The 21,389-nt window shown below is 41.4% G+C and overlaps 1 protein-coding gene across 11 annotated transcripts in view; it reads right to left on the reverse strand.

Moving 5' to 3' along the window:
* Window positions 1-3,183: 3,183 nt before the first annotated feature.
* Window positions 3,184-21,389, reverse strand: part of TEAD1 (TEA domain transcription factor 1) — a 273,879-nt gene continuing 255,673 nt past the window's right edge. For all 11 annotated transcript variants that reach the window (XM_061440762.1, XM_061440760.1, XM_061440759.1 and 8 more), the window contains 2 exons: window positions 17,069-17,221; window positions 3,184-11,232 (listed from right to left, as the gene is read on the reverse strand). In XM_061440762.1, coding sequence (XP_061296746.1) covers window positions 11,119-11,232; window positions 17,069-17,221 — 267 coding nt within the window. In that variant the 3' untranslated portion in view covers window positions 3,184-11,118. The remainder of the gene's footprint in view (window positions 11,233-17,068; window positions 17,222-21,389) is intronic.

The raw sequence follows: 21,389 nt of genomic DNA on the forward strand, positions 1-21,389 counted from the left end.
AAATAACATCTTTATTAAGATTCTCAAATAAACTGTTTGCCCTCCAGTCTTTTTTTCAGGTTCTGCTTCCAGGGAAACCTAAACTAAGACAGTTGGTCCACTGAAATGATGTAACAGCAGAGTTACTGTCAGCTGGCATGGGCTTCCCTGGTGGTTCAGTCGGTAAAGAATCCACCTGCATTGTGGGAGTGGTGGTTTCATCAAGTCGTGTCCAACTCTTGCAGCCCCATGGACTGTAGCTCGCTAGACTCCTCTGTCTATGGGATTCTCCAGTCAAGAATACTGGAGTGGGTTGGCATTTCCTTCTACAGAGGATTTTCCTGACCCAGGAATCAAACCCAGGTTTCCTGCATTGCAGGCAGATTCTTTACCGACTGAGCTATGAGGGAAGCCCCCTAATACTGACTGAGGATTTCGGGAGACTTGGGTTCAATCCCTGGGTTGGGAAGGTCCCCTGGAGGAAGGCATGGCAACCCACTCCAGTCATCTTGCCTGGAGAATCCCATGAACAGAGGAGCCTGGCAAGCTACAGTCCATGGGGTCACAAAGAGTCAGACATGACTGAATGACTAAGCACCTGTCATAAACTGGCATTGGTTCCACAAGGAAGGGGATGCCCTACCTTACACCATCTCTAGCATGCTAGAGCGATGGGTGGTGTTAATTATGATTGGTTGGTGGTATTAATAGGTTGGTTGTTGCTAAGTGCAATTGGTGCAAAGAGGAAGAAAATGCCAGGCTCAACTCAGGTCATGGCATAGAAGATCTCCCTGGCAGCGTTGAAAGAGATCCTTAGGTCAGGCAGTTGAAGGACAGAGGGTGCTAGAAATCAAGACAGAAATTACAAATAAAGCTGAATTTACAGCTCTCACAAGTTTCCTGAGGCCCTAATAGATAAGGAGTGGGGCACTGAAACACGGAATGGGAACATCTGGGTGGAACCCTGAGAGTGCTGAACCTCAGATTTCTCGAAACCTTCCAGGCTAGCAGTCCAATCCCTCTGCCTGGAGACCATGGTAAGGCCTCATTTGAAACAGATGCCTCACAAGATGAAGTGTTTGCCTCCTCCCAGTCCTCTCCGTCTCATCTCATTGCTTCCAGCAATTGCTTCTTGCAGCCTGACTCTTTGCTAGTTACAACCACCTAGATAAAACTGGCATATGCGGCTTTAAATAGAAGTTCAAAGGCAACTAAAAAACTCTAAGGCTTCACAAGTTTACCCAACACTTGTGCCTTTTGAGTTGGAATCGTTATCAGTTGCTCACTGATCACTTAACAACAGCAGCTAATTTAGCCGTCAATAGGCAGTAGCCATGCTGATGAGAGTCCTCAGTCGGCTGTAAGGCAGAAGAAATGATCAGGGTTCCTAGGGACATTTCTTGACTCTCAATCTTACAAGAAGGCTTATTTAATCTCCCCCATGTGTCTTCAATCTCTCTCCTCACTGATGTTAGTTTCCCTAGCATGCCACTCTCTCCGCTGAACTCAAGTTAACTAGAACTGCAGGCAGTAACAAGGATGTTTTTGATGTGCAAAAGCATCTTGTTTTACAGAAAGTGCAGGGCCAAAGTACCACACAGCCAGCACCAGAGCCAGGACTACAAGGGAGGAGGCTTTTCCACTTCTAAATTCTTGCCACTTACTAGCTTTTATGATCTTAACAAGGATTAGCTTCTCTGGGCTCCCATTTCCTTATTGGAAAATTGGAAATGATTCTTTTACTCAAGAGGATGTGGGTTAAAGGATGTCGTGAGTGTGAAGGGAACTGGCATATAACAGGGCCTCAGCAAAACACCCCAGTTTGCTTCCCTCTGCCTTGGATAGCTCGCTGGACAACCTCCTTCTCTCGAACAGCAGCTTCCTAAACACATGCCTCTTTCAAAGAAAATGGAACCCAATATTTTTCTGTTTCCACTTGCACAGTGCCTTGGGATTTGAGGCAGGTTGCATCTCAGATTTCAAAGAAATGGGGAGAAGCAAGACCACCTGAGGTCTAGTTCAAACTGAAGGATCCCAGGGTACATTGGGTCCTGCTATCAGAAGCCCATGGTTATTGTCGTTTAAGGAAGTCCCCCAACCCCCAGATTTCTGCCCCTGAGCCTCGAGTGGCTTCCACAGAGTCTCAGTGAGTCAAAAGGCAGGGGCCAAGAGTCAAAGCCAGGGTGCTCTATTGAAGGCTTCACCACTCACCAGTCACAACCCTGGACCACCTGCCCCTTCCTGAGCAAGGCTTGGCTGGGTGTGTGTGTGTGTGTGTGTGTGTGTGTGTGTGTGCATGCATGTATGTGTGAGATAACATCACTGTCATCAGGACAGCTGTGAGAGTCACACGCTGTACCAGCACACTGGCCCAGTGCCCAGCATGCATTAAACTTAGTGAATCCAAGGCTTTGTTGTGTGTGTGTGTGTGTGTGTGTGTGCGTGTGTGCTGCACACACCTGAGGACGGGGCAAGGGTTACAGCTCAGCATGCACCGTGTGGGCACCCACCGCCCTTTAGTTACCTCTTTCTCACATCCACTGTTCTACCCCCGGCTCCTGGCATGCACTGAGCACGGCGGGCTAACAATTTTACTAGCACACTACTAAAGAGAGTAATAACCTACAGGGGAATAGAATATGAAAAAATACATATGTATGTATGTATAACTGAATCACTTTGCTCCACCCTTGAAACTAAAACAATGTAAATCAATTACATCAATTTAAAAAGGGAAACAAAGGAAGAAACCCTCATAGACATTAACACTCATGCTGCAGTTACTATACTGAGCTGAGTGGACACCATTAAAAGATCACTACTTTAACCTCCTTTACTCTGTCCTTCGGAGAAGGCAGTGGCACCCTACTCCAGTACTCTTGCCTGGAAAATCCCATGGACGGAGGAGCCTGGTAGGCTGCAGACCATGGGGTCGCGAAGAGTCAGGCACAACTGAGCGACTTCACTTTCACTTTTCCCTTTCATGCATTGGAGAAGGAAATGGCAAGCCACTCCAGTGTTCTTGCCTGGAGAATCCCAGGGACGGGGGAACCTGGTGGGCCGCCGTCTATGGGCTCGCACAGAGTCGGACACGACTGAAGCGACTTAGCAGCAGCAGCAGCACTCTGTCCTTCATAAATTCACACATAACACACAAAACACCTTTTCATTTTCAACAACATACATTTCTGCAGATAAAAAAGGTGACCCACACTTTCATTTTCTTTATTTTTCATTGATACCGTATGAATACAAAGTTTCTATAAAGCTACAAAATGTCTACCACTTTATCAAGAAGGCATCAAAATGTGTCACTTTGCAAAGACATGAAAACACCTGCAGGAACTGACACAAAAATAGCATTTTTAGAGTGATGAAATAATTGCACTTAACTGTCATGGATATTACAGTTATCACACATATGTACCGCAAAAGCTAGAATACATTTTTTTTTTTTTACAAAGCACTTTATAAAAAAATTCTCTGCACACAAACCCTATAATTTTCATATAACTATCATACTAAAGATAAATTCACTTTAAAGCCAACACTTAGAACATTTTTAAACAAAAAGGTACCAGTACCTAAACACAGACATTAACAAATACAAGAATACTGTACTGCCAAGAGGTTTAACCAAATGCCTTTTGAAAGCTTCTGCAAATAGGTTAAGAAAACATATGTGAGAATTTGCACCCCCCACCCCCCATCTCTCCAATCTCTCCAAGAGGAAGCTTACTGCCCAAAGGCAGACTCCTCAGCCCGCTCCCAACAGCAGTACAATATTGAAGGAACCACTGAGCAGATGAAATGCTTACATCACAAGCCCATTTTATACACGTGACACGAAGACACAGACTGTGAGAATCCCATTAAGTCACTGAGAATGTGAACAAACACACGTGGCAAAAACCAATTTACATAAAATGTAAGCATATTCATAAGAATTAAAGGCTATTCAGGTTTCTTTTTTAAATGTTACAAAACTTTTTTTTTTGTCATTTTTAGGCACGTAGTTTTTGTTTTTACTTGTTTTTTTCTTCCTTATCTGCAGTCATGAGCCTACTGAGAAAGGCTTACGGAAGGGACTCTTTCAAGGAGGTAACAGGGAGATTTTTTTTTAAGAAGTGCAGTTCATATCTAATTTACACAGTGAAACTAATCACAGAAAAGGACTGAGGCAAAAAGGAAAAGAGAAAGAAGAAAGAAAGGGAGGGAGGGAGAGAGAAAACCAGAGACTGGTTTCCAATTGATTTATACCTAGATTCTGTCAGCCTCTCTTAAGAAAAAGGGGAATGAGAAATTTTCACAATGGAAGTCAGACCAAAGAGAGCCAGCTTGAGAGAGGTGGAATCTTTTGGAATCTGACCCCACTTAATGATGAACAGAGAGGGAAAATGAATGCCATTTCAAATATTAAAATGATGGAGTGGGGCATATGACAGACTCAATGCAAATTCACAGAGAATAAAACAAGTTAACAGCTTAGGAAGTAGGACAATAAATACAAATATTTCATCTTATTTAATGGTGCATGACTTCAGTGAAACTATCCTTTGCAATGCAATACATTTTAAACACAAACCTTCATTCTTAACAATATAAGCAATGAGTTAATGAGAGAAAACTATTGCCAAAGAAAGCACAGGAACAGTTGAAGAGGGAAACAGGAAAACAAATATTTGATTAATTTCTTCCAAGTTGTGGTGTAGTCTTGACATGACAGGGAGGGGCTGAATTCAAGCAGCTAACTATAACTTGTGTTGAGCAATTTTCCTTTTCATTTGACTTTTTTTTTTTTCATTGTATAAACTTCTATGAGCACTCACAACTTGGTGTGGATAGAAATCACTCCTGAAGTTTCAGAGAGCCCAAAGAGGGTATTCTTAAAGACACCAGGTAGAAACAGATGGATTATACACATTCAGAGGCTAACTTTCAACGATTCTAATGTCATTGTAAAGTCTATATTGGTAAAGAACAATCTTTTTTTTTTGTCCTGGCTTTTATTTGGCTGGTGTTTTTGCCTTCTCGTCCTTTTCACTCCTCTTCCTCCCCTCTATCAGTTTTCCCAATTTACACAAAGTTTTGATAAAAGCCAACAGGGACTCTAAAAGAGTTGCCCTTTAGAGGGCTGGAACATTCTTTGAAAATTCCGAATTGTGAGTGGTACTCTTTGGGAGTTTCTCATAGCACATTCAGACAACACTCAGAGTCAACATTTTCGCCCTAAGAAGAACACGTCAATTGTGATGACCCTAAACCATTTTTTGTTCTGCACTGTCATCTCAGTTTGAGGCTTCCAACTTTCAAAACGGTATCACTGCGTAAACCGGAGAAGTGCGCGCTGGCATCTGAGTGGAAAGGCAGGCTCTACAGACTGAGCACAAGCGTACGGAGAAGGTCACATCTGTCCACTGGCTGACAGCCTGCGGGTTGTGTGCAAGTCCCCTCGGGCGGACGCAGGGCTGGGTGATGGGCAGAGATGGCGTACTGGGTCATGGCACACAAACATACCAGTTTCTGGGGATCCTCCTGCTGCCGTGGGCTCCAGGGCTGGGAGTGGTGGGGGGGGTCCCCTACGGCGTATGATGCACAGCAGGCGGGGTCCGTGTCGTGCTCTTGTGAACAGAGGCCTGTCGTTGGTTATTCATCCCGGTAAACCAAAGGCATTACGGTGATCTCAGAATATTTTTGGTCTCTCTACAAATTATCATGATTATGGCAGCACTTTTCTAAGCTGGAATCTCAAACCAAAGGCACTTTCATGCTAGAGTGCAGAAGGTTCACAAATAGCTAAGTTTTTGGTCGTGGATTTAAAAGGCAACATTTAAAGTGTACAATTTGCTTTTCATAGTAAACTATGAAGTTGCAAGACCTTCCATTTTGGTATAGACATTGGACGGTGTGGTCAATGAACTGACTTCGGTTCATTTCGGATTTCAGACCAAGAAGTCAGTTTTCTATAGATATGGAGAAAAATGGGCTTACGAAAAACAAAATGGAAAACAATGCTTGCTTGTTCTGTTTTAAATACTGAGCCGATTAGTAAAGGGACATAGAGAACTGGTGTGAGAAAAGGCTGGCGGCACGACTAAGTATCACTAAGGCACTGCTTACTGAACGCTTTGGCAGCTCTGAATTGAAAACTTCCTACAAAAGTAACAATAGTAAGAGAAATGCTTCCAGCTTACAAAAGGGCTCACAGTTCCGAGGCAGCCTTCTGCACTGCAAACCCTACATGCAACATCGCGAAGATTTAAGGCTTTTCAGAAATGACATGTGCAGGGTTTCGCCACAGAAACATCAACAGAAGGAAAGAAGCAATGCAGATGTATCCTCTTAATGTCACAGGTGTGAACACCAACACACAAAATGGGTTCTAGCCTTCGTTAGCACAGGCGTAGTGTACCAGAGCATAGACAAAAATCATACAAGTGATCGGTACCTGGTTTGAAAAGTTGACTGTCATCTTGTGTGATTTAAATAATTTATGTTTGTACAAAAACAAACTGCAAAAGCCGCTAGAGTGTTGAGACCTAAAGAGAAGACTTGGGTCTGTAACATCAAGTTCTGGGCATGGGGGCTGGTTTTTTTTTTTTTTTTTTTGGCTGGTCTGAGAGTGGGACTTTGCTGCTGGGATGTTTTGTGAAGAGAAATTTGATTCAGAGCCTGTGGCAGGTGAACTGTCCTCGGGGTAAGGAAAAGGCTCATCAGCTTTCCTGTCTGCTGGTGGGTGCCTCCCCAACAGGACCCTCAAGGAAGAAGCAGCATCAACCCCGGGGGATGCTCTTGCTCTGGCAGAAGAAGGGTCTTCCTCTCCCTCTCTTCCTCACTGAGCACCAAAGAGGAACAACCCCCACCAAAAGGCCAAGGATCTAGTGGCAACTAAAGCCTTCCTAGTCAGCTGTCACTGACCAGCACGTGACTTTGGGCAAGTCATGTCTCCTCCGGGTCTCAACTCTCTCATCTACAAACTGGAGGAGGTCACAGGCATACCTCGTTTTCTCACGTTTCACAAATATTGCAGTTTTTACAAATTGAGGGTTTGTATCAAATGAGTCTACTGGCATCATTTTTCCAACAGCATTTGCTCACTTTGTGTCTCTGTGTTCTGTTTTGATAATTTTCACAATATTCCATCTTTTTCCTTATTTTCATATTTTTAATGTAGTGATCTGTGATCTTTAAGTTACTATTGTAATTGTTTTGGCATTTTCCAGCAATATGTTAATTAAAGTATGTGCATTGATTTTTTTTTAGCCATAATACTATTGCACATTTAATAGACTACAATATAGTGTAAACGTAACTTTCACATGCACGGTGTGACTTGTTTCACTGTGATATTTGCTTTTTCGTGGTTCTCTGGAACCAAGCCTGTGCTACCTCCGAGGTATGCCTGTAGACTGTGCTCTCCCATAGCTTAGTAAAGAAAAACTCTAGTAGTCCTCTTACAAAATGAATCCTTCTCTCCTCCATCCTTAAAGATGAAGTGTTCCAGAAGTCTCTATAAATTCTACAAAAAACATTGAGTCTAACGCTAAAAGTAGAAGGCCAGAAGAAATTCACTAAAATGACCAAAGGTCTGATTATGAGAACAATAACCTTATGAGAAATAATGAAAATAGGTGGCATTTTCTAACCAGATGAAATAAGGAATCAAGAGCAAATTAGAAATGCTCTTTAAGCAGTATGAGTTGATCATAGGGATGTTGGTAACCAGTTGTCCCCAATTTCCTCAGTGAGGAAGGAAAGAATACTTGTAGCTGAGAGACTCTGTTGTGAAGTAGAAGCTCTGAAACAGGAAGAAACATGGACAAAATGTCATTTGAGTAATATTCCTACCTGTCTCTTGATGGCCTGAAACAAGGCTCCCAGGAGAGAAGCTTTCTCAGGATAAAATGGAAGGAAAAAGAAGATGTCAAATATGGCATTTGTGACCTTTGGATGTAGGGCAGTGCTTTTCAAGCAGGGGCAATTCTGTGGCCCATGGGACATTTGGCACTGTCTGGAGACACTTGGGATTGTGACAAGTGGGGAAAGAGTGTGTCTAGTGGGCAGAGGCCAGGGATGCTGCGAAACCTCCTACAAGGCACAGGACAGCCCTGCACCACAAAGAAGTATCTGGTCCAAATGTCAACAGGGTCTAGAAAGGGTTGAGAAACCCTGGTCTAGGGTAGCTTAGACATTCTGGGATTCTAGGATATGTTTTGAAAAAACCTCGACTTTACTTAGGTCTCTTGCTAAGATGGGAAATGAATGCCAAGAGACCAAAGATCAGTTCTTTAGTTTCTCCCCACTCAGGCTGTGGAAAGTGGCCTCCAAACTCTCCAGTGAAAGCACAAGATGTCCCTGAATCAATCCTGGTAGTGGAGGGTCAACCAGGAGATGGAGCACCCAGCAGACAGCCGTGAGGACAGAGTTTTGGAAAGGCTTCTTTATGGTTCAGAAAGCTTGACGAATGAATAGGACTCTGCCATGAACGGTCAAAGACCAAAAATCAGACTTGGATTAGATGCTGTCACACAAATCTAATTCCAGGGTCTAATTTAGAAGAGACAGAGAAATGGACCAGTGGTTAAGACAGGAAAACTACCTGCCCTGGAGAAACCTTTAGAACAAGACAAGAAGCAAACTTGTTTTTAGAGCAAAAAGTAACCCTCAAGGTCATCCGTGGAGACCCCAAACTCAACTACAAAGGCATTTGGAGGAAGAGGACAAGTATCAGAGGGCCCAGCCTGACTCTGTGAGGCCAGGGTATGACCTACTCTTTAGTTAACAGAACTAGTCACTAGCTGGTGTTTCAGGGTCTCAGTCTATTTGTGCTTTGAAAAAAGTAAATCCTAAGAGCCCTCCTGGCAGCATGGAAGACTTCCATTCCTGGGAGAGAACGTGAACCAAATACCTCTCCCCCTGAAGTTCTGGGATGGCCTGGCTTTTAGCCACATAAGATCACTTGCACCCCTAGGTCCTGAGAAGACTGGGGATAATTTTCAGTAAGATGCAGGAGATGGGAGCAAAAGAAGCACCTGGAAGAGGGGTGACCAAGAGAAGTCATAAGTATGATGACCAAGGGAGAAGCTTAATACTTGGGCCGAAGACCAGATGGAAGGGTGGGCCGCTGGGTCAACTCTTCAAAGGTCCCCTCAGAATCAGGGAACAAACTGTAGTCTGTTTATGGAGGGAAGATGCACACCATCCTGCTGGCTTACGTAAGGGATGTGCATTCCAAAAGGGGAAAGTTCTGCACTTTTTCCTCTGGTCTTCCCAGGGACCAGGGTCATGGGTTTGGGTGCGGTCAGGCTTGGTTCAGCATTCTGTTTCCACAAGCCAGCCACACCCTCATGCTCCTGACCTCAGATACTAGCCAATACATAAGCAGGGTCACAGTTGGTTGAGGGGAAAGGGAAGAGGGTGTGTAGGTTACTTGAATGTGACAGTATAAAGTCTTTTTTTATTTTTCTGGCTTGATGTAAAAGTCTTGACATGCTTTAAAACTTGCAAGACATTTCATATTCTGTAGTGTTAACATTCCTGACGATTATCAACAAGTCAATTTCCTCCAGGAAAGTGGGGAGTATGCCCTGTCCCCTTCCCAATGTATGGAAGTAACAAGACATGTGACCACACCAAACCATCTCTGCCTGGACAATGCTTTGGAATACATGGGTTGGAAAGTTGAATCTCTCTCGGGAAGGAAACCTCCCAAATGAACCTGTTTGGAAAGGGCAGAGATAGATAGCCGAGCCTCTTCAGCCTCAGTCAACTAAGTATTGTGACTTATTGAGAGATGTCAAGAAAATGGGTGTCCTTAGAGAATACACCAAGATCTACGGACACAGATTGAGAAATACATATATCAGCACCTAGCAAACTGAGTGACACTGAACAGATGTTCAATAAATAAGTGTTGAATAACTATATATGTATATGTGTGTATGTACACACAAACACACACACACACACACATAGTTACAACAGGTTAATATGCATATTGGATCACGAGAAATAACTTATCCACAGGCTGGTGAGTATGCTTGTGATGTTCTGGGGAGCAGAAATCCTAAAACTGATGAGCCTTTGCAAGTTTGGTTTGATGAAATTTCTCCCAGCCACAGGGTTTTCCATAATTTGCAGCTCACAGTGCAGTATTCATGCCAATTTTGAATTTTTGTTATTAAATTTCAGTGGTTCAAATATTTACTCATCTTAATAAAAAAATTTGGTTGTCCATATAAAATATAACTGCACACACAAGACTATAAACATTGTAAGCTTAGATTTTCAGTATTTATCTACTTATTGCAAAAAGAGCCATCTTTTTTTTTCATTAAATAATCATCACATTAGTACAATACAATTTTATATTTTTTAAATATACTATATATGTTAAGGATAAGGGGTGAAGTTTTCTTCCTCTGTAATACCTGTTTCAAGAGTTTAATGGATTAGGAGATTAGTTTTAACCTTGAGGAAAAAAGTACAAATTTGTCTCATTAGGATATTTCTACCAAGTATTTCTTAAGGCTATATTTTAACATTTGGTTTCAAAAGGAAAGAAGAGTTTCATTTAAAAAATAATTTAGTGAATTACATTCTTTCATAACTTCCACCCTAATTAGTTACAAAGATAAGTCTAAAGATTCTTAGTTTTGTGTACTAATTTACATTTATATTTAAAGATTAATTTTACTTGTATCTTAAAACAAGAATTTTATGTTGGAAAAAAAAACACACTAAATACATTTGTATAAACGCTGTAAATGTCCAATGGCAAATGCTCTGTCTCAATTTTTTTTCCTACCACAATGAGAAACAGGTCTCTGCAGACAGAGACTTGGGTTCTTAAGGTTCACCTTTCTGAGGAATCGTGGGCTGTGGATCTGAATAACACACAGAAACAACTCAATTTCTCTTTTTACAACTGTACCAGAACTTCACAGCTACAATGAGTATGAACACATGAAAAAATGACTTCAAACAGGATTTAGAAAAATCGGGGTGACCTCAGGGCCAGGGCAGCACCCCTGCATGGTGAGGTTTACAGTCAGTCGTTCGATCATGGAGAGAGTGTGTGTGTGTGTGCACATACGTGTGTGTGTATATACAGATATCTATATATATAAATAACCACGCTTAGTCCTTTACAAGCCTGTAAATATGATGCTGTGCTCCATGTTCACTATTTGAAACTTCAAATACACAGGCCATGCACAGGAGAGTTTCTTGTGTATCCCTGTTTGTTACCACCTGTTAAAAAAAAAAAGTGTAAATGGAAAAGATTGTGAAAAAGAAAGTACATGTATATATGTATGTATGTATAACTGAATCACTTTGCTGTATAGCAGAAATTAACACATTATAAATCCCCTACACTTCAATAAAATTTTTACAAGTTTTATATATACACACACACACATATATATCTGTATCAAACACCACATGAATAAAAATATTCCACCTGTACCATGATGAAATGGTTTACTCGGAGACGGATACAGAGTCTAAAGTTCAAAAAGTCGGTTAATTAGAGATCTATTCAGCCTCACTCTGCCCCCTCCTGCACAAACTCAGGATACTAAGGGTCCAACTTAAATCCTATCTAAGTTTAGTTACCATACGTAAGAAAGACCTTAAAGATGGGGTCTCATTCATAATCTGAGCCTAAGAAGACACCACAAGAATTAGTGTGAGTTTTTTTTGAGCGGGGAAGGCTGTGACTTTTTTTTTAACAACAAAGAGAATTTTTTATAATTCTGTCCCATAGGACAGTCATTTATCCTGGGAACTGTTTCCTATCTTATCCCTGAACTTTACTAAATTTTGTTGCACAATAGTCAATGGGAGACATAGCTCTGTGAGTGACTTAACTCACCACTGCTTTAACATGTAGTGCCTGGACTCAGTGAAGCAAGTGCTGAGTAAAAGAACAGTCATGCAGTTCAAACCTATGCAGTTCAAGGGTCTACTGTATTTGCTGAATGGATGGAAATTCACAGAATAACAGCCACCATCTGTTGACTGTTAGCTATGCATCTCCTCGGTATTGAACACTCTGCAGGAAGAATCTCATGTAATATTCCAACTCCAGCAGCAGGTATCATTTCATTCCCGTTTGACAATGGAGGATGCTTGGGGTTAATTTGTTTAAGGTTGTACTAATGTCAACGAGGTGCTTCCCTCCTAGCTCAGCTGGTAAAGAATCTTCCTGCAATACAGAAGACTCCAGTTCGATTCCTGGGTCGGGAAGATCCGCTGGAGAAGGGATAGGCTACCCACTCCAGTATTCTTGAGCTTCCCCTGTAGCTCAGCTGGTAAAGAATCCGCCTGCAATATGAGACCTGAGTTTGATCTCTGGGTTGGGAAGATCCCCTGGAGAAGGGAAAGGCTACCCACTCCAGTATTCTGGCCTGGAGAATTCCACGGACTGTATAGTCCATGGGATAGCAAGGGTGAGACACAACTGAGTGACCTTCACTTTCACTTTCAATGTCAACAAAAAACCCACATCTTCTGACTCTGAAGACCTTTTTCTTACCTGTTATGCCATGCTGCTCTAAATAAATGAATGCATACAATGATGAATCATCTATTTTTTCTGGGTAATAAAGTTTTTCCAATACTAACATCCACCTGCTTTTCTAGTCTCACTCCCTGCCACTTCCCTTACAGATCAAATACTCCAAGTGTGCAAGTCTTTCATGACTGAAATCTCTCTCCCTCATCCCCACATCCAAACAAATGTCATATTCTGCTGCTTTTACCTCCTCAAGAGTTCTTAATCTATCTTTTCTTCCCCACTGCCACAACCCAAGGTACCAGCAAACCTGATCTGGACTCCCCTACCAGGAGTCACCCTTGCTGGGCACCAGTTCCATCTGCACACAGCAGCCACTGTGACCTTGAAAGAGAGAGAAATCTGACACCACCACCCTCCTGCTTAAAACCTGAATGGACTCTTTTGAAATTCAGGATGAAGAGAAAGCCTGTTCTCATCCTACAAGGATGAGCATGAGAGAGACAGGGCCCAGTCCGGCTGGTCCTACCTGCCCAGCACCCTGCTTGCAGCCCTCCTCTTTCTCCCTATGCCAGGCACACTGCTGTTTCCAGTCCTCCCAGTGCTGCATTTCCTCCTACACGCAGTATTCTCTCCCCTCTCTGCCTATTTAGCCACCTGGCAGACACCTTTCCGTTGTTTGTTGCTCAGAGAAGCCCTCCCTGACCTCTCATTACACACCTCTTGGCACCATGCACCGACCTTTATCAACCATCTGCCACAGCTGAGTCATGCATCTGGTGACTCCCTGTGCTTGACAAACGCCCACCTCTCTCACCAGACCCCACGGTGCCTGCCCCGACTGTCCAGTATGCCGCAGCTCTGCGCCTGACACGTCAGTATGCACCCGTCGAATGACCCTTTTCTTGGTAAAGCTGAAAAACGCATCTGCTTAGCCATCAAGGCAACTTAAACATCATCTTTTAACATCCCTGAGGATTCCCTACCCCACTCAAACTACAGGTGCCTGCTCAGGCAGTTCAATTACTCTTTTTCACAAGTGTACCACAGCCCTGATGGCCTTGCAAGGTCATCATCTATTTATCTGCCTCGTTCCCTCATCAGGCTCACGTTTCCTGTGTTTTATTTGCGCTGCATTGCAGCAGCTAGCAAACCTCACCGCAGTTTAGCTGAACAAATGAAAACACTCTCAGTAACCAATGAAGTGGAGAGGGCAGACTTGAGCACTTTGTAAATGGAGGAAAAATGAGGTCTGGAGATTTTAAGTCACTTAACCAAGGTCATAGGTAGAACTGGGTCCTAAACCCAAGTCTTCTCATTCCATGACCACGACATACCCTGGAAAGTATCTTTTCTATCAATTCAAATCTTAATTTATGTCTATCACTGGCTCTTTGACCTCAGGGAGGCTTAACATTCCTCTATCCATAAAATGGGAATACAAATGACCTCACAGTTCCGCAGTGAGAATTTCATAACCTACAGAAGATTCAGCATTGTGCCTGGAACCTCTGTGATCTAGCTGACCTTCTTAAAAACTTTCTATGAAAGAATATATCCTATATCCTATTTATGCTTCTTGCTTGAGATGAAGGAGGAAAGAAAAAAATGTTTCTAGCAAGCTGTATGTCAAAGTACGACCTTGAAAGATGACTGGAATCCTTGGCCCACAATTCAGTTAATGTCTTCCTTGGCCTGACTGCCATTATTAGGGCCCTGAACCTACAGGATCACCTCAATTCCAGAGTCATCCTGATGAAACCAGAGACTACCCTACAGGCCAGTAAGTGCCTGGAACTGGTCCTGGTGACATACAGGTTCTGTATTCAATGATCGAGTAAAACACGTCAACTATGTCCAGCAGCTGTCACCCTGGCCCTGTCCGTAACCCCATCCTCTCCAAGGAATCACTGAAAAGCACCATCTCTGCTGGTTATCAGTGAGATGACTTCATTACCCAGGAGTGTTGGCTTAATGTCATTTTTCTACAGAAAAATATCATTCCTAGCACATATTTATTAAGAGCTACTAATTCTTTATAACAAAGGGATTTATGTAGTTGATATGTTTTAAAATTAATTTTACCTGGTAAGTTATTTGAATGGAAGCCGTGTTTTCAAAGAGGCATTACCAATATAATAGTTAATGGGTTCCATGGGTAATAGATACTCACAACTGTCCCAGGTCATATATTCTTTGGTTGTATTTGAGGTCGGGTTTTAGGGACTGAGGACGTATTCCTTAATGTGCTGAAATAGTTTCACTGATTTGTAAGAAACAGCTAAGACTCCTTCCAGGAGAGGGAGGGTAGCCATCCATTCAGAGAGTTTTGCTTAACTTCTGAGGTTATTTAACCTCCACATAAGGATGCCACACTCACCTTCTGCTCATCTGAGCACTAAGGTGATTCGTATGTCCTTAAGTAGCAACAAAAAGCATCTACAGCCAAGTACCTGCCAGCATCCTAAACCTTGAACTGCTCAATTTTCACCAAAGATCATTAAAGCAAAGGATAATAATGAAGAGTTAGTGAAGGATATATTTTTTAAACTTTCTCCCAGATGACTAGCTTCCACGTTTCAGAGGGACATGGACACAGGAGAATCCACTGAGATTCTCTCCTTGGAATAAATGAAAACAATATACAAAACCATCTGTCTGCCTATGTCTGCCCATAATCACGTGTCTGTGAACTGAGGCCCCCTGTGGCTCACTCACCAATCCCTTAGAGCAATGCGTCTCAGCCTGGCTGCACGCCAGAACTACCTGGGGAGCAGTAAAAATAAACAAAAACCATGTTGCTCGGTTCCATCCTTCAGAATTTTTTAAAGAACATTTACTTATTTGGTTGCACTGGGGTCTTAGCTGCAGCATGTGGGATCTAGTTCCCTGACCAGGGACTGAACCTCGGCCCCCTGCATTGGGAGCCTGGAGCCTTAGACAATGGATCACCAGGGAAGTCCCCTGAATTTTTAAAAGTGTCCTGGATGAATCCAATACGCAGAAGGTTTTAACTTTCTTAATTTTTATTTATGTATTTATTTTTACAGTGGTATACAGGAACTGGTTCCTACTAGCTTTGAATGTAATTGTTATATATTGAGGAATTTCACGAGCTAGATGACCACTGTAGCTTCAAAGTGCCCAGGGAAGGTATATTTACATCATAAAAAATGGGCAAAAACCATAAATCAGGGTTTTGGGAGAAACTAGGGGACAGCCTATTATTTTCTTTCTTTTTTACCAGTACATTACAGGGCTTCTCTGGTGGCTCAAATGGGAAAGAATCTGTGTGCAATGCATGAGACCTGGGTTTGATCCCTGGATCGGGAAAATGCCCTGGAGAAGGGAATGGCTACCCACTTCAGTGTTCTGGCCTGGAGAATTTCATGGACAGAGGAGCCTGGCAGGCTGTGGTCGATGGAATCATAAAGAGCTGGACACAACTGAGTGACTAACATACACGCTGACTGAAAACAATGTCCCACTGGATCCAAAGTCCAGGTTCAAAATTCCTGCTCTTCAAGTATTCTAATTCTAAAGTCTGGTAACAAAGAATAACAAAGCAGGCCTTCAGAGGGCTGAATATTTTACTACAATACTGTCCTGCTGCCCCTTTTAGCAAAATTGCTTCCACTGAATTTTGTTTTGGCATTTTGCCTTTGGTTTAACCAAGGAATGTTATTTTTTGAAAAACGAGCCTTATGAAATCCATTACTACATATTTTATGGGTGTATTTTGAGAAGAACATTGTACTTATTAACCTTCCTAAGTCACCAAATGAAGTCTCCACGAGAAATTGTTTTAAAGTTAAATATTTGGGGAAGAAAAAAACACACACACAGAGCATTGCCCAAGGGAACTGGACAATTTTCCCACCATGGACCTTGAGCACTACTGGTTTTTCCTTGCTCTTTAGCTGCCTGTTAAGTTTTGACCATACTTTTCAGCCCATAAATATTCTCCCCCTCTCCTGCTCCTGGTTATGCCATTATATTCTAGTTAATATTTCTCCTGGTAAGAGAGTTTACATTTTGCTATATTAATATATGCTACTTATAATAAGGCCTTGTAAACCCTTCCTGAAATGAGTGTAGGTATGCCTTAAGTACAAACCTGCTGACTCAGCTTTTGCCTCATTTATGGTTTGTATACTATGCGGCAGCTGAGACTTCAGTTTAGCTGCTGCTGGGATAACCTGGGGAACTTTAGAAAAATATGTGCCTGTGTCCTATCCTCAGAGCTCCTAAGTTTACTGATCTAGGGTGTAGTCCTGCTATCAGGATTTTTAAGACATTCTTCAGGTTTCTCTAATCTGCAACCAGAATTGAGAATCTAGTTTCATTACCCCTACCTGCCTTCCCCAAATTCCAGTTCTGCCAAGCATAGAAAGCCCAGCCAGATGAGAGCCCTTCTCTTTCACAAACCTGAGCCAAACCAAGTTTGCCTTATGGATGCATGAATTCAGCTGCTGACTGACCACCTGGGACCCAGACCCACCCAGGCCCCTCTTCCCTGGCAGCTTCATGGCTGAGTCTGACAAAACAGGAAAGAGACAAAACAGTTACCAATAAAATTGTGAAGTTTTCCAAAACACTGTTCATCATATATTTCTCTGGTAAGTGTTTGAGCTTGTGGATGAAGTTGATCATATATTCACACATTGGGGAGCGGTTTATTCGGTAGACAAATCGGCCATTCTCAAACCTTGCGTATTCCGTCTGTGAGGGAAAAAGGGTTTATACTTTTGACTTGAACATACATGAAAAAGATGATTGTCTATAAAAGCATTTCACTTTTTCAACATGAATCAGCTGTTATATGTTGCACTACTTGTGTACTTTACTTAAAGAAAACCCTAACTCCAATTTTAACACCATACTCAGGATCCATTATTTTTCTGGAATTTTTTTTTTAATTGTAAAAATACTTTAATGAAAAGTTGTATAGATGTTTTTTCAGCAAAGGTCGGGAAAAAAAATGTAATTGCCTGCTGAGTGATTCCCTACCTAGAAATTTGTGAGAGCTAGTCACAATTCTTCAAAGAGCCCACAGAAAATCTTTCTTTACTGTGATAAGGCCTCACAGGCCAAAAACCAATGCAGCTAATTTCTCTACTTTAGGAAAAACTGCTTCACACTGATCAAAAGCCCCTGGCTGCGTTATGTCTTTAATTTTTAAAGATGTTTTATACATATATATATGAGAAGGAAATGGCAACCCACTTCAGTATTCTTGCCTGGAAAATTCCATGGACAGAGAAGCCTGGCGGGCTATAGTCCATGCGGTTGCAAAGAGTCAGACATGACTGGGTGACTGACAAAACACTTAAATACATATCTGAAGATCCCACTGAAACACTCAGAGAGAAGAAAGACACTCTTAGATACTTTGGATCAAAGAGGAATTTAAAAAGAAATTACAAGCTATCTAAAGAGTAATGAAAAAGAAAATATTTACATCAAATTTTGGGGACTCAATGAAGCTGTACTTGGAGGAAAGCAGCTTCATGTCTTCGTTATTAAAGATGAAAAGTTACAGAACTCAGTACACATCTTAAAAAATAAACCCTACAAAATAAACCAAAATCTGGGAAAATCAGGAACTAAAAATTAATAAAGATAAAAGCTCAAATGAATGCAAAGGAAATAAAGGTCAATTACTGTAGAAATAACTAAAAACTATGTAGAAATCAACCACTGAAAACAGTCCAAAGAACGAATGGTTTTACAGCTAAATTTTATGTAACCTTTAAAGAATTTTCATCTTGTGACATTTTCAGTGTTATTCAAACTATTCTATACCACAGAAAAAGGTCGGTATTCCAACTATTTTTGTAAAACTGATGTATGTTCAATACTGACATATGATGAAGAGCTTATAAAAAAAGAAAAGTACAGGCTACTATCACTTATGCAATGCAAACATGTGATGTAAAACAGCAAACAGTGCATTAAGGGAACCAAAGTAGAGCTTTCTTTGGGAATGCTGTGGTGGTTCATACACGGGATGTATGTTAACTTGTGATGTCAAAAAACTGGAGGAAAAACAGAGTAAGAGTTGGTGAAAAGGCATTTGCTAAAATATTGCAGCTAGTACTAATAGAACAAATTAAATAGGAAGAGAAAGAATTTAACATAAAATAAAGACCATTTATAAAAACCAATAATAAATCCAATGTTAAAACATCAAAATGGTTTCTACGACATCAGTAACCATATAAGGATACTCACCATCACTATTTCTTTTATTTCTTTTTACAACTGTGTTGGAAGTTTTAGCAAATGAAAAGAAGGTGAGAAAATAATAACAGTAATAATAATAAAAGTGGCAAGAACATTGGAAAAGAAGAGATAAAATAAAGTCTTCCTTTTTTGCTGCTAAGATAATATATCATAGGAAACCCAAGAATCTGGAGGGAAAAAACCACTAGAAATAAATGAATATGGCAAGATGGCCAAATAGAATATAGATACGCAAAAAGTAGGAGGTTTCTTCTAGTAATTAAAATCTAGAAGTTGAAAATTGTATTAACAAATTTATATAATATTTAGAGATATATTTAACAAGAAAGAGACGAATCTATATATGAAAAGCGTAAAATCTTACTAAAATAGATAAAATGAGATGAAAATGCAAATAGATTCTTGATTAGAAAGATTTAATATCAAACTGCCCCTAAATAATATCTAAATCTAATGCAATTACAATTGTTGCTGTTGTTATTGTTGTGTGAGTCATGCCTGACTCTTTGCGACCCTGTGGACTGTAGCCCTCCAGGCTCCTCTGTCCATGGGACTCTCCAGGCAAGAGTACTGGAGTGGGTTGCTATTCCCTTCTCCAGGGGATCTTTCAGACCCAGGGATCGAACCAGGGTCTCCTGCATTGCAGGCAGATTCTTTACAGTCTGGGCCACCAGGGAAGCCAGCAATTACAATTAGGTTGCTCAAATAAGACTTCTGTTTTTCTTTACATTTTTAAAATGATCTCATAACTTTGGAAGAATAAATGCTGGTAACCTGCCTAGAAAATATGTGAAAAGAAAGCGTAGGGAGACTGATTCGCCCTAGTAGATATCAGAAAATGCTTCTGTTGTTTAGTCACTAAGTCATGTCCGACTATTTGCGACCCCATGGACTGCAGCACGCCAGGCTTCCCTGTCCTTCACTATCTCCTGGAATTTGCTCAAACTCATGTCCACTGAGTTGGTGATACCATCCAACCATCTCATCCTTTGTTGCTCCCTTCTCTTCCTGCCCTCCATCTTCCCTGGTATCAGGGTCTTTTAAAATGAATTGAGTCTTTGCAACAGGTAGCCAAAGTGTTGGAGCTTCAGCTTCAGCATCAGTCCTTCTGATGAATATTCAGGATTAATTTCCTTTAGGACTGACTGGTTTGATTTCCTTGGAATCCAAGGGATTCTCAAGAGTCTTCAGCACTACAGTTTGGAAGCATCAATTCTTTGGCACTCAGCCTTCCTTGTGGTCCAACTCTCACATCCATACATGACCACTGGAAAAACCACAGCTTTGACTAGACGGACTTTTCTTAGCAAAGTCATGTTTCTGCTTTTTAACATGCTCTCTAGGTTTCTCATAGCTTTCCTTCCAAGAAGCAGGTGTCTTTTAATTTCATGGCTGCAGTTACCTTCCACAAGTGATTCTGGAGCCCAAGAAAATAAAATCTGTCACTGTTTCCACTTTTTCCCCTTCTATTTGCCATGAAGTGATGGGGACTGGATGGCATGATCTTAGTTTTGTGAATGTTGAATTTTAAGCCAGCTTTTCATTCTCCTCTTTTACTCTCATCAAGAGGCTCTTTAGTACCTCTTTGCTTTCTGCCATTAGAGTGGTAACCTCTGCATATCTGAGGTTGTTACTTCTCCTGGCAATCTTGATTCCAGCTTGTGAGTTATCCTGCCCAGCATTCCTCATGATGTACTCCATATATAAGTTAAATAAGCAGGGTGACAATAAACAGCTTTGACATACTCCTTCCCAACTCTCTGAATCAGTCCTTTGTTTCATGTCTGGTTCTAATTGTTGCCTCTTGTCCTGCATACAGGTTTCTCAAGGGACAGGTAAGGTGGTCTGCTATCACCATCTCTTTAAGAATTTTCCACAGTTTGTTATGATCACACAGTCTAAGGCTTTAGCGTGGTCAATGAAGCAGAGGTAAATGTTTTTTTAGAATTACCTTGCTTTTTCTATGATTCAATGAATGCTGTCAATTTGATCTCTGGTTCCTCTGCCTTTTCTAAATCCAGCTTGTGCCTCTGGAAGTTCTCGGTTTACATACTGTTAAAGCTGAGCTTAAAGGATTTTGAGAATTACTTTGATAGCATGTGAAATTAGTGCCATTGTACATTAATTTGAACGTTCTTTGGCCTTGCCTTTCTTTGGGACTGGAATGAAAACCGACTTTTCCAGTCCTGTGGCCACTACTGAGTTTTCCAAATTTGTTGGCATATTGAGGGCAACAATTTAAAAGCATCATCTTTTAGGATTTGAAATACTTCAGCTGGAATTCCATCACTTCCACTGCTTTGTTTGTAGTAATGCTTCCTAAGGCCAACTTGACTTCACATTCCAGGATGTCTGGCTCTAGGTGAGTGACCATACCATCATGGTTGTCTGGGTCATTAAGATCTTTTTTGTATAGTTCTTCTGTGTATTCTCACCACCTCTTCTTAATCTCTTCTGATTCTGTTAGGTCCATACCATTTCTGTCTTTTATTATGCCCATCTTCACATGAAATGTTCCCTTGGTATCTCCAGTTTTCTTGAGATCTCTAGTCTTTCCCATTATATTGTTTTCCTCTATTTCTTTGCACTGTTCATTTAAGAGGGCTTCCTTAATCTCTCCCTGCTAGTCTCTGGAACTTTGCAT

The sequence above is a fragment of the Bos javanicus genome, chromosome 15, assembly GCF_032452875.1.
Source record: "Bos javanicus breed banteng chromosome 15, ARS-OSU_banteng_1.0, whole genome shotgun sequence".
NCBI classification, from domain to species: Eukaryota; Metazoa; Chordata; class Mammalia; order Artiodactyla; family Bovidae; genus Bos; species Bos javanicus.